Source organism: Euprymna scolopes, chromosome 34, assembly GCF_053919585.1.
Source record: "Euprymna scolopes isolate OS-2025 chromosome 34, ASM5391958v1, whole genome shotgun sequence".
Lineage (NCBI taxonomy): Eukaryota > Metazoa > Mollusca > Cephalopoda > Sepiida > Sepiolidae > Euprymna > Euprymna scolopes.
In genome coordinates, this window is record NC_136515.1 from 34750579 (window position 1) to 34764849 (window position 14271).

At 26.5% G+C, this 14271-nt stretch overlaps 1 protein-coding gene across 1 annotated transcript in view; it reads left to right on the forward strand.

Moving 5' to 3' along the window:
• LOC145259172 (uridine-cytidine kinase-like 1) overlaps window positions 1-14271 on the forward strand; it is a 186251-nt gene that overhangs the window by 152543 nt on the left and 19437 nt on the right. The window contains exons 6-7 of the mRNA XM_080116914.1: window positions 1301-1490; window positions 7294-7355. Of these exons, the coding sequence (XP_079973040.1) occupies window positions 1301-1490; window positions 7294-7355 (252 nt within the window). The remainder of the gene's footprint in view (window positions 1-1300; window positions 1491-7293; window positions 7356-14271) is intronic.

Sequence of the window (14271 nt, forward strand, 5' to 3'; positions counted from 1 at the left end):
TGGCGCAAGCAATTACTGAACATTCCTGAACAGAAACAAGACAGAACCATCTCTAAAATCAGTGAATTTATATGTAGACTTATCATCCTCATCTGCTTTTAGTGGTTGACACTAATTGATTCAGTTAATACTGAAGAGAAATACTTGACCTGCAAGTTTATTCATCCTCATGGTCTTATAAATATATTTCACTGCTAACAAAGTAACAACAAAGGTTATGTTCTTCAATGGTCGTCCTAATTCCAAAATGTTCAGAAAATGAAAGATAGTAGTTTCTTCTTGGCGATTAACTGAAGAAGACTCCAAATTATTTTGATTGTATTATCTTGATGGATTTGAGTGAAAATTTATTGGAAATGTGCATAAAATTTCTTCATTAAGTATTTACTCCTTACTATTAGATGTTTAGTGTGGAATTTTGTGTTTAAATGGTTATAAAGCAAGTTTTTATTGTCTGCATTTTAAACACTATAAAAAAAAATGTAGATTTTTTAAAAAATTGGCAAATTTCCAGCATAATTTTCTTAAGTATTTTTCAAATATGCCAAGAATTTCTTCAGGTGTTTTGAATTGATAGTATTGAACAAATAAGTTATCCTTTCACTCTATCACAATTATGTTTTTTTTTTTTTTTTTTTTTTTTTTTTCAATTTTAAAATCTTTAGCATGTTTCAAAATATGTATACAGAACCAACAGACTTAAAACTGATATTTCTCTTTCTTTTTTAGCCTGTCTAATTGTCATTTTTAGAGTCCTTATCATAAAAACTTACATAGTAATATTTTCAAAGCAATTCATAAAGTTTTGGCTGCAGAGTTTTTAAGCTACCAAGAGTCAGATTTTGGGTACCACCTGATTCCAAGAAACAAAATTTAGAAAATAGGGTTAGCATGTTGCTCATTTCTCTTATATATAGATAGTGATGTTAAAATCTAAGAATATGAAGGGGCTAGTTTCAGATCTCGATTTTCGTATGGAACTTTTTTTATATATATATCATACATATTTTCACCCTAATAAATCAAAACTTTCATTCTGACTGACCAATTTTCATTTGCTATTGTTGTACTATGTTATTGATAATAGACTAGCATATTTCACTACAATTTATTTTACAAAATAGTTAATCTGGTTTAGCAATTTAACATGGAAACATTTTTAATGTAAAAAGAAAAGTCTTCTTTTAGTAAAACTCGATCTTTGCATATTTAGCTTGAATAACAAAGGTGATTATAAAACATAGAATTATTTACAAAACAAATTTAAATGTAAATTTTGTTCCTTTGTTTTGTTTTTTAGCTGCTGGATATGAAAATATTTGTTGATACTGATTCTGATGAACGTTTGGCTCGTCGTCTTCGTCGTGATATTGCAGAACGTGGCCGTGAACTTCATGGTGTTCTTAAAATGTACAGCAAATTTGTGAAACCAGCATTCGATTATTATATTGCACCGACAATGAGTTATGCAGACATCATTGTTCCTCATGGTAATTTAAAAATATGTTTACTGGAATTTATTATTATAGCTAAAAAGTTGAGTTAAAAATAGGTTGTTCCTTCAGATGATAAAAATATAAAAATTACTCACACCACAAAGCATTCTATGTCTTCACACAATCACATTTTGCTCATACATCAAGTATTTATGCCACGTCTGAGCTGGGGCATCTACCACTAGTCTTCACTCGTAAACAAGGTCCAAAAACGGATCTTAAATCTAATAAGTCCTGCACCATCAGCCAAGATCCAATTTCTATTGTATCTCTGTTTTACAAGTACTTTAATGGAATATGTTCTCTCAACATACCAAAATCAGTAAAATCCCACCTCTTCACTTTTGAGGTTCCTAGATAGCAGACAGCCTTCTACTCTAATAGTTTCTTCCCTCATATTGATCGACTTTGGAATTCCCTTGCTGTTTCTTGCATTCCTGACTATACTAACCTGCAGAATATTAATGTAATGTGAACAAACATCTCGCTGCTGAACTCCTCACTGTCCTTGTTAGACACAATTCCAAATAGTAGTGCCTTACATTCCAAGTGACAATCTGCTTTGTTTGGGGTGAAAAAGAAAAAAAAAACATAGTGGCATCCTGTGGAAATTTCACAGTGATTTTTACATCAATCTGTATAAATTACTGTAAATAATAATCCTTTTAAAATAATGATTGTGAAGGTCAATACTATTTTTAAAATATGACTTTCGTCTTTTATAAAAATAATTGTTATTGTCAGTTAAATATTCTTAAAATGTTTTTTTTTTTCCAAATTGTAGCAATTTGACCATTTTTAAAAACAATAAAAATAATTGTCAGCTAAATATTTTTCAAATCAATAAAACGGATATTTATGTGTTTATTTACGTATTCATTTTAGTTTATGTGATATCATTTACAATTATCAATTTTGATATGATATTGTTATTTACAATTATTCATTTTAATTGATAGGATATTATTATTTACAATTATTAATTTTAGTTGATAGGATATTATTATTTACAATTATTCATTTTAGTTGATAGGATATTATTATTTACAATTATCAATTTTGATATGATATTGTTATTTACAATTATTCATTTTAATTGATAGAATATTATTATTTACAATTATTAATTTTAGTTGATAGGATATTATTATTTACAATTATTAATTTTAGTTGATAGGATATTATTATTTACAATTATTCATTTTAGTTGATAGGATATTATTATTTACAATTATTCATTTTAGTTGATAGGATATTATTATTTACAATTATTCATTTTAGTTAATATGATATTATTATTTACAATTATTCATTTTAGTTTATGTGATATTACTATTTACAATTATTAACTTTTAATTGATAGGATATTATTATTTACAATTATTCATTTTAGTTAATGGGATATTATTATTTACAATTATTCATTTTAGTTTATGTGATATTACTATTTACAATTATTAACTTTTAATTGATTCCAAATAGTAGTGCCTTACATTCCAAGTGACAATCTGCTTTGTTTGGGGTGAAAAAGAATTTAAAAAAACATAGTGGCATCCTGTGGAAATTTCACAGTGATTTTTACATCAATCTGTATAAATTACTGTAAATAATAATCCTTTTAAAATAATGATTGTGAAGGTCAATACTATTTTTAAAATATAACTTTCGTCTTTTATAAAAATAATTGTTATTGTCAGTTAAATATTCTTACAATGTTTTTTTTTTCCAAATTGTAGCAATTTGACCATTTTTAAAAACAATAAAAATAATTGTCAGCTAAATATTTTTCAAATCAATAAAACGGATATTTATGTGTTTATTTACGTATTCATTTTAGTTTATGTGATATCATTTACAATTATCAATTTTGATATGATATTGTTATTTACAATTATTCATTTTAATTGATAGGATATTATTATTTACAATTATTAATTTTAGTTGATAGGATATTATTATTTACAATTATTCATTTTAGTTGATAGGATATTATTATTTACAATTATCAATTTTGATATGATATTGTTATTTACAATTATTCATTTTAATTGATAGGATATTATTATTTACAATTATTCATTTTAGTTGATAGGATATTATTATTTACAATTATTCATTTTAGTTGATAGGATATTATTATTTACAATTATTCATTTTAGTTGATAGGATATTATTATTTACAATTATTCATTTTAGTTGATAGGATATTATTATTTACAATTATTCATTTTAGTTAATATGATAATATTATTTACAATTATTCATTTTAGTGTATGTGATATTACTATTTACAATTATTAACTTTTAATTGGTAGGATATTATTTACAATTATTCATTTTAGTTAATGGGATATTATTATTTACAATTATTCATTTTAGTTTATGTGATATTACTATTTACAATTATTAACTTTTAATTGATAGGATATTATTATTTACAATTATTCATTTTAGTTTGTGATATTACTATTTACAATTATTAACTTTTAATTGATATGATATTATTATTTACAATTATTCATTTTAGTTTATGTGATATTACTATTTACAATTATTAACTTTTAATTGATAGGATATTATTATTTACAATTATTCATTTTAGTTGATGTGATATCATTTACAATCATTCATTTTAGTTGATGTGATATCATTTACAATTATTCATTTTAGTTGATGTGATATTATTTACAATTATTTATTTTAGTTTATGCGATATTATTTACAATTATTCATTTTAGTCAATGGGATATTATTATTTACAATTATTCATTTTAGTCAATATGATATTATTTACAATTATTCATTTTAGTCAAAATGATATTATTATTTACAATTATTCTAAAATGAATGAATTGTCGATATGATATTATTTACAATTATTCATTTTAGTTTATGTGATACATAATTATTCATTTTAGTTTATGTGATATTATTATTTACAATTATTCATTTTAGTCAATGGAATATTATTTACAATTATTCGTTTTAGTCAATATGATATTATTATTTACAATTATTTGTTTTGGTCAATATGACATTATTTACAATTATTCATTTATGTCAATATGGTATTATTTACACTTATTCATTTTAGTCAATATGATATTATTTACAATTATTCGTTTTAGTCAATATGATATTATTATTTACAATTATTCGTTTTAGTCAATATGATATTAATATTTACAATTATTCGTTTTAGTCAATATGATATTATTTACAATTATTCGTTTTAGTCAATATGATATTATTATTTACAATTATTCGTTTTAGTCAATATGATATTATTATTTACAATTATTCGTTTTAGTCAATATGATATTATTATTTACAATTATTCATTTTAGTCAATATGATATTATTTACAATTATTCATTTTAGTCAAAATGATATTATTATTTACAATTATTCTAAAATGAATGAATTGTCGATATGATATTATTTACAATTATTCATTTTAGTTTATGTGATACATAATTATTCATTTTAGTTTATGTGATATTATTATTTACAATTATTCATTTTAGTCAATGGAATATTATTTACAATTATTCGTTTTAGTCAATATGATATTATTTACAATTATTTGTTTTGGTCAATATGATATTATTTACAATTATTCATTTTAGTCAATATGGTATTATTTACACTTATTCATTTTAGTCAATATGATATTATTTACAATTATTCGTTTTAGTCAATATGATATTATTATTATTTACAATTATTCATTTTAGTCAAAATGATATTATTTACGATTATTCATTTTAGTCAATATGATATTATTTACAATTATTCATTTTAGTCAATATGATATTATTTACACTTATTCATTTTAGTCAATATGATATTATTTACAATTATTCGTTTTAGTCAATATGATATTATTTACAATTAATCATTTTAGTCAATATGATAATATTTAGAATTATTAATTTTAGTCAATATGATATTATTATTTACAATTATTCATTTTAGTTGATGTGATATTATTTACAATTATTCATTTTAGTTGATATGATATTATTTACAATTGTTCATTTTAGTCTATGGGATATTATTATTTACAATTATTCATTTTAGTCTATGGGATATTATTATTTACAATTATTCATTTTAGTCAATATGATATTATTATTTACAATTATTCATTTTAGTGTATGGGATATTATTATTTACAATTATTCATTTTAGTGTATGGGATATTATTATTTACAATTATTCATTTTAGTCTATGGGATATTATTATTTACAATTATTCATTTTAGTCAATATGATATTATTATTTACAATTATTCATTTTAGTCAATATGATATTATTATTTACAATTATTCATTTTAGTCAATATGATATTATTATTTACAATTATTCATTTTAGTTGATGGGATATTATTATTAATGCATGAAGGGATGGTTTCAATAGTGTTTTTGCATACTAATAGTAAAACTGTATTTGTATTTGCATTCACAACTTATTGTAAAAAAAAAAAAAAAAAAAAAAATTGCTGAGCATGTACTAACGTACATGCTAAGCAATGAATTCTTTTGCTTAAATTTTCAAGTTTTGAAAATCGTGTTGATGTTAACTAATATTTAATATATAAAGTTGTTCTGTTGTATTTAAACTGACAAATAAATTTGTCAATTTTTATTTATAACATTGTATCATGTTATTGGCAATATAAAAATATACTTTACTAAACTTTATTTTTTGAAATTTAGTCTAACCAGAACAATTAGTAATATTAAACACTTAATCAATCTTCAAGTGTAAACATAACACAAATACTGTAAAGTTTAAATTGAAGACTATAATAGTTGTCTACCTTAAAACTAAAATCTCAATTCTTTTTTTAGTATAAATTTTAAAATGTACAAACAAATGTAAATTTAAAACTGAAATCACTTTACTCTATCTGGGGCAATGTCCATTAAGTATAGCTAGTTCATTAAAAATATGTAATCTTCTATATAATTATATATATATATAAACTAATTTTATATGTAAACTAATGTATTATAGAAATTGATATGTTCTTGAAATAAGTTTTAATAAGAGTTAAATTTTTAAAGGAATCTAAAACTAACATTGAAATTTTCCTTAATTTCATCTGGTGTCACTGGGAGTAATTATCAGTTAGGTCTATAAAATAACTGAAATATATTAGAATGTAAAGAAACAAAATTATGTTCTTGAAATAGATTTTATTTCTTTTATAAAAGTAAATTAATAAACAAATAATATCTCGGAAGAATGTATTTTAAAAAAAGCTGAAATATTTTTATTAGTATTTTTAAAACAATTGACATTTTTTATGAGTAGTTTATATTGGTTTGTATTCATTCAACCTATTTACAATTTTACAACTGTAAAAAACACCACTGTGAACAGCTATTACTTAGCCAAATATTCCAAATATTTTTTTTTTTAATGCAAAAAATTTTTAAACATGACTAAATTTTCATATTTCTCTACTTTTGATGCCTACTAATTTATAATTAAATCTCAGTTGTAGTGTCTGTTGTTTTGTGTGACTACAAGTTTAAAAAAAAATTATAGTTCTGAAAAAAGCTTCCATCTAGCAATGGCGAATGGCACTAGAAAAAGTGGAGAAAATTAAAATTTGATTAAATTTTGTATTTGCTTCATTAACTTTAACTCATGTCCACATAGATTAACTGTTGTTGAATAAAACCAAATTGATTTTTTCATTAACTTTTTATTCGACAGTGAACTAATTTTCATGTCACTCTAAAGAATGAGAATAATTGAATTTGTTTTCAATTATTTTGCAGGCGGACAGAACAGTGTTGCAATCAACCTCATTGTCCTTCACGTGCATAAACAACTGCAAAAGGTAAATTAATCTTTAATATTGGTGATAAAAAACACTATTTCATACTTAGATGTCGTATTTAAATCAGTCAAAATTCCAAAAATGACGAAAAATGATTGAGTATAAGATCTACAACTAATTTAAAAACAAAAAAATAAGTGATCCACCATTTTCTGTTTTGAAATTGAATTTTTAAAATATTTTGTCAAAATTATAGACTGCAGTTACCTCCCTTGAATTTTAAAAACTCTGCATTAGCAATTACGATAAAACTATAATTTGATAATTTTATTTTTTATTATAATTATTTTTCTTTTCAATCAGTTTTTGTCATTTTTTAAATTTTTACTAATATCGACATACATAATAGTGTTTTTACCAAAATTACATTTATTTGAAATTTAATTATATTGCGCAAACCCCATAAACATGTCTTTTCAAAAAATGACTGACCTTATCAGTTGGACGGTCACAACCAACATAACACTTTCTAAATCAGATTAACTCGTTTATTTTTTGTTTAAAGATTGCAAAAACTCTAATATCTATAATAAATTTAGAAGTTTATTTAAATTTATCTCATAGGATTAGCAAATCTCTTAATGGAGGCTTCCTTTTTAGGACAATCGCTCTTTTATTTTTTACAATTATTCATTTTAGTCAATATGATATTATTTACAATTATTCATTTTAGTCAATATGATATTATTTACAATTATTCATTTTAGTCAATATGATATTATTTACAATTATTCATTTTAGTCAGTATGATATTATTTACAATTATTCATTTTAGTCAATATATTATTTACAATTATTCATTTTAGTCAGTATGATATTATTTACAATTATTCATTTTAGTCAGTATGATATTATTTACAATTATTCATTTTAGTCAATATATTATTTACAATTATTCATTTTAGTCAGTATGATATTATTTACAATTATTCATTTTAGTCAATATGATATTATTTACAATTATTCATTTTAGTCAATATGATATTATTTACAATTATTCATTTTAGTCAGTATGATATTATTTACAATTATTCATTTTAGTCAATATGATATTATTTACAATTATTCATTTTAGTCAATATGATATTATTTACAATTATTCATTTTAGTCAGTATGATATTATTTACAATTATTCATTTTAGTCAATATATTATTTACAATTATTCATTTTAGTCAGTATGATATTATTTACAATTATTCATTTTAGTCAATATGATATTATTTACAATTATTCATTTTAGTCAATATGATATTATTTACAATTATTCATTTTAGTCAATATGATATTATTTACAATTATTCATTTTAGTCAATATGATATTATTTACAATTATTCATTTTAGTCAATATGATATTATTTACAATTATTCATTTTAGTCAATATGATATTATTTACAATTATTCATTTTAGTCAATATGATATTATTTACAATTATTCATTTTAGTCAGTATGATATTATTTACAATTATTCATTTTAGTCAGTATGATATTATTTACAATTATTCATTTTAGTCAATATGATATTATTTACAATTATTCATTTTAGTCAGTATGATATTATTTACAATTATTCATTTTAGTCAATATGATATTATTTACAATTATTCATTTTAGTCAATATGATATTATTTACAATTATTCATTTTAGTCAATATGATATTATTTACAATTATTCATTTTAGTCAATATGATATTATTTACAATTATTCATTTTAGTCAATATGATATTATTTACAATTATTCATTTTAGTCAATATGATATTATTTACAATTATTCATTTTAGTCAATATGATATTATTTACAATTATTCATTTTAGTCAATATGATATTATTTACAATTATTCATTTTAGTCAGTATGATATTATTTACAATTATTCATTTTAGTCAATATGATATTATTTACAATTATTCATTTTAGTCAATATGATATTATTTACAATTATTCATTTTAGTCAATATGATATTATTTACAATTATTCATTTTAGTCAATATGATATTATTTACAATTATTCATTTTAGTCAATATGATATTATTTACAATTATTCATATTAGTCAATATGATATTATTTACAATTATTCATATTAGGCCTTTGATAAGACATGGCATAAAGATCTACTCCACAACATTTCCAGCTATGGTATAGCTGGAAATGTCTTTTCAATTATTAAATCATATCTCTCTGATAGGTTCATAAGAATAGTGGTTGATGGGCAGAAATCAGAAGCACACAGTATTAATGCTGGAGTCCCTCAGGGGTTCATCCTGGGTCCAACTCCCTTCCTTGATATACATCAATGATCTTCCAAATCACATCCTTAGATAATTCGTAGACATTTATCCTAATGACACTACCATCTATGGCAACACAACGACCAAGTTTTCTGATTCTCTCTCCTCTGATCTTGAGCATGTAGTACAATGGAGAAAAAAGTGGCTAGTTACTTTTAATGCATCTAAAACCAAGCTTTACATCATCAACATTCTGATCCCCATCTGGCATCAATTGAAATGAATGGCTCTCATTTTGGGGAGGCTCTGTTTCGATAAGCTTTTTAAAAGAATTTTTTTTTTTTTTTTTTTTTTTTTTTTTTTTACATTTTCACTCCAAACAAGGCACATTGCCACTTACGTGCAAGGGGCTACTATCAGGGACATAAGCTACTGGGATACTATGTAGGGAGTTGGGCAGCAAGATGTCAGTTCACGTTACACTTGAACTTCTGCATGTCGATACAGTTGGGGAAGCAGGGACCCGGAATGGAATTCCAAAGTCTAGCGGTTCTGGGGAAGAAACTACTGGAGTAGAAAGCTCTCTTACATCTAGGGATCTCTGCTGTGTAGGGGTGGGATTTAGCCGCTTGTCGGGTTTGTCGAGGGGGCACAAGTGCTTGCAGTTTGTCAGAGCATTCACCATTAAAATACTTGTAGAACAGGCAGAGGGATGCAACACTTCGTCAATGGGACAGAGGCTGAAGATTAGATGACAGTTCAGGACCTATCAGGTTGGCGACTCTCTTTTGTACCTTGTCTAGGAGCGAGAGACTAGTAGCAGATGCACCAGCCCAAATATGACTCCCTACTTCCCAACTCCGTCGCGCGCCCCCTCTCTCCCCCTCCCCTTTTTTTGCCCTGTTGGTAGGGCACTAGAATAAGTGGACTGCCCCCCCCCCTGCAGAGGGTAAAAATCCCTCAATGGGACAACAAATGCCTTAGGACATGATCCTGGTGATTCAGCTAACCTAGACTTGGGTGCGTAAAAGTCTAGGCACTGCAACACATTAACTTCGGCCCTTACTTCAGCTAGACGGGCGGTCGGAGAGGCCCGATTCAACCAATCGGCCAATCACGCCAAGCCCTAGCACTTACACCCAAAGTACCAACTACCACAACAAAGAACGAAACTTAAAGGTACTCCCACCTTTTTTTTTTTTTTCTTCCCCCACTACAAAAAATAGGCAAACCAAGTAAGTGCTAGAAGGCCGTGCAAGTGTTAATCAATTAGAAAGGCCAGAACTCAACACTCCATCTGAGCAAATGTATTTTTGAGGACATATTGAACAGAAAATATAGTGCTTGAGAACTCCTTACCAAAAGAGTATATCCTCCATGTAGTCCCGACATGGTCAAGGCGAATGGGTCTCCCCCTTACTATGCCCCAATTTTGGACTCCAAGGTGGGTAGGGAGTGTGGTTGATGAAAAATAAATCCCAAAATCCATGGCTGATAAAAACAAATACATCCCCCTCAAAACCCTTAAAAGAAACCATTCTTCTGACTTTGACCTCTCAAGCTCAGATGAAGAACAAAAATTCAAAACTAGAAAAACTGTTCCAACTATAGACGAAGGAAACTTCCCACGATTCTTGGTTATTGAATTAATTGAAAATAAAAAAAATTGGAAATTTATCACCTTTCCTAATAGAAAAGACATTATCCACATAAAGTAAACCAAAAATGATCAAAAAACAAAAGATGGAAATCTACTAGTTGAGATAACCAATCTTAGAGATGCTCAATCTCTACTCAAAATGAAGAACTTCCATGAGTACAAGTGCAAAGTCTTTCCCCATAAAACACTAAACACTTCAAAAGGAGTAATTCGAAGTTATGAACTATCGCTGGCAACTGAAGAAGAAATAAAAACCAAATTAGAAAAACGAGTAATCAACCACATCCGCATAAACATAAAAAGAAACAATAAAATAATAACAACCAACACATATTAACGTTTAACAAACCAACAATACCTAAGGAAATAAAAATTGGCTACTTAAATGTAAAAGTAGACCAATATATCCCAGCACCATTAAGATGTTTCCATTGCCAAAAATACGGACATCATAAAGAAGCTGTAAAGGAATAAAAAATATGCGGAAAATGCGGCAACAAAGGGCCTGACCACACCGATGTGTAAACTGCAAAGAAGATCACCCCAGTCTTCTCTAAACATAAAAAAGAAAGAGAAATTATAAAAGTAAAGTACAAAAAAAACACGACCTTTCCAGAAGTCAGAAAAATAGTTGAGACATACATGAAAGACAACAAAAAAGACAATTAAACCATGCGAACATAATGAAATACATGATCAATATAGGGAACTGATAAACAAACTGATTACATTAAATATTAAAGAATGGCCAGAATTTCAAAATAGCTTAAAAGAAAAATCTGGGAAACAAAATAGAAATAACAAATCCAAACAAAGAAAATAATATTCCATCCACAACAGAACCATGAAAAAAAATTATCACAGAAACCAACAAAACAACCACCAGAAATTAATAAAAACATAAGCAATGATAAAACAGCAAATAAAGAACATTCCAGAAAAGAAGAAAACCAAACAATAGACAATCAAAATAGATTCCAAATTCTAGAAAAAATGGAAACCGAAAACACCCTAGATAAAAAAAAGAAACCAAACACAAGTAATCAAGAGGGGAAAAATGAACAAGAAGCCAAAACGGCAACATCTCAAGCAAGATCCAGATCGACGTCCAGATCCAAACAAAAAAAAGAAAAAACCCAGCAAAACACTTCACCAAAGACACAAAGTCCAACAAAAGATAAACCCTCTACTTCTAAAGAGATGGAGATAGAGGAAAACTAAACAGCCTCATGGATAGAAATAAAACACAACAAATTATCCAATGGAATTGTTGTGGAATAAGATCTAACTATAATGAACTTCTTATACTTATCTTACTCTTCAACCCAACCATTGTTTGCTTACAAGAAACCTTGCTACAAAACAATAACCATTTCAAAACACCAAACTATTAACAATACAACTATTTCCATAACACAGGTCTTCGTGCTAATGGAGGCACCTCAATTCTTGTAAGGAATAACATACCTCAAAGCAACTTCTCTGTCAAAACAAATCTCCAAGCAATTACAACTCAAGTCACATTACACAAAATAATCACAATCTGCTCAATATACCTCCCTCCTCATGAACCAATAAATGAAAATGAACTAGAAAATTTAATAAACCAACTACCTTCACCATTCATTCTTCTAGGAGACTTTAACTGCCACAGTAGGTTATGGGGATGCGAAGTCACAAACTCAAAAGGAAACAAAATTGAACAATTAATTAACAAAAATAACTTGTGCCTTCTCAATCCAAAAAATCCCACATACTTAAATCCAACAAACGGATCAACTAGTGCCATTGATCTTACCATGTGTGATCCATCAAGCTTTTTGGATTATACATGGAGCACTTACGAAGAACCCTGTGGAAGTGATCACTTCCCTATTATAATCAATTAGAGTAACTCCATTCAAAACCACATACCCAGGTGGAACACAAACAAAGCCAACTGGGCCGAATTTAAAGAACTTTGTTCACTAAAATTAACAGAACATCAAATCCAAACAATAGAAGAATTCACGGAAGTACTCATAGCCAAAAAATGCATACCCAAAAATTCTCCTCCTGGAAAAAAACAAACAAACCATGGTTCAATCCAGAATGTAAAACGGCCATTAGACAGAGAAAGGCAGCCTTAAGAAAATTTAAAAAACAACCCACAACTAACAACTTAATAGAATACAAACACCAAAGAGCTAAAACTCGAAAAACAATTAAAGAATGCAAAAGATCCTGCTGGCAACAATTTGTCAACAAAATCAACATCACCACTAAACCCAAAACCGTCTGGGAAATAATTAGGAAAATAACTGGAAAATATAATCCGAATCCATCAAACACCTTCTCACAAATAAACAGAAAATAACTGATAAAAAAGTGCTAACACACTAGCTAAAACCTTTGCAGAAAATTCATCATCAAAACATACATTTCAAATACTTAAGAAACATGAAGAAAAGTACAAAATAAACTTTAACTCCAAAAACCAAGAGCCTTACAATGAAATCTTCTCACTCAATGAACTAGAAACCGCCATAGAAAAATCCCATAACTCAGCTGTAGGACCAGATGAGGTGCACTACAGCTTCCTTTAAGAAATTCCGCCCAAATCATTAAAACTCCTTTTCAAAATTTATAATAAAATATGGGAAACAAAAGATTTCCCAACTTCATGGAAAAATGCAACAATAATACCAATACCCAAATTGGAAAAAGATACATCAAACCCAGAAAACTACAGACCAATAGCTCTCACAAAACGTTTGAAAGAATGATTAACTACCATCTTATATGGTATCTAGATGACAACAAAATAATTTCTAAAATCCAGTGTGGATATCAAAAAAATCGAGGATGTATAGACCACATCACTAACCTCGAAAATTACATCAGAGAAGCTTTTATCAATAAGAAACATGTAACATCTGTTTTTTTCGATCTTGCCTGGAAACACGGTATCATAAAAGATCTCCACAACATCGGACTTAGAGGCAGATTACCTGAATTCATAAAAAACTTCCTAACAGACA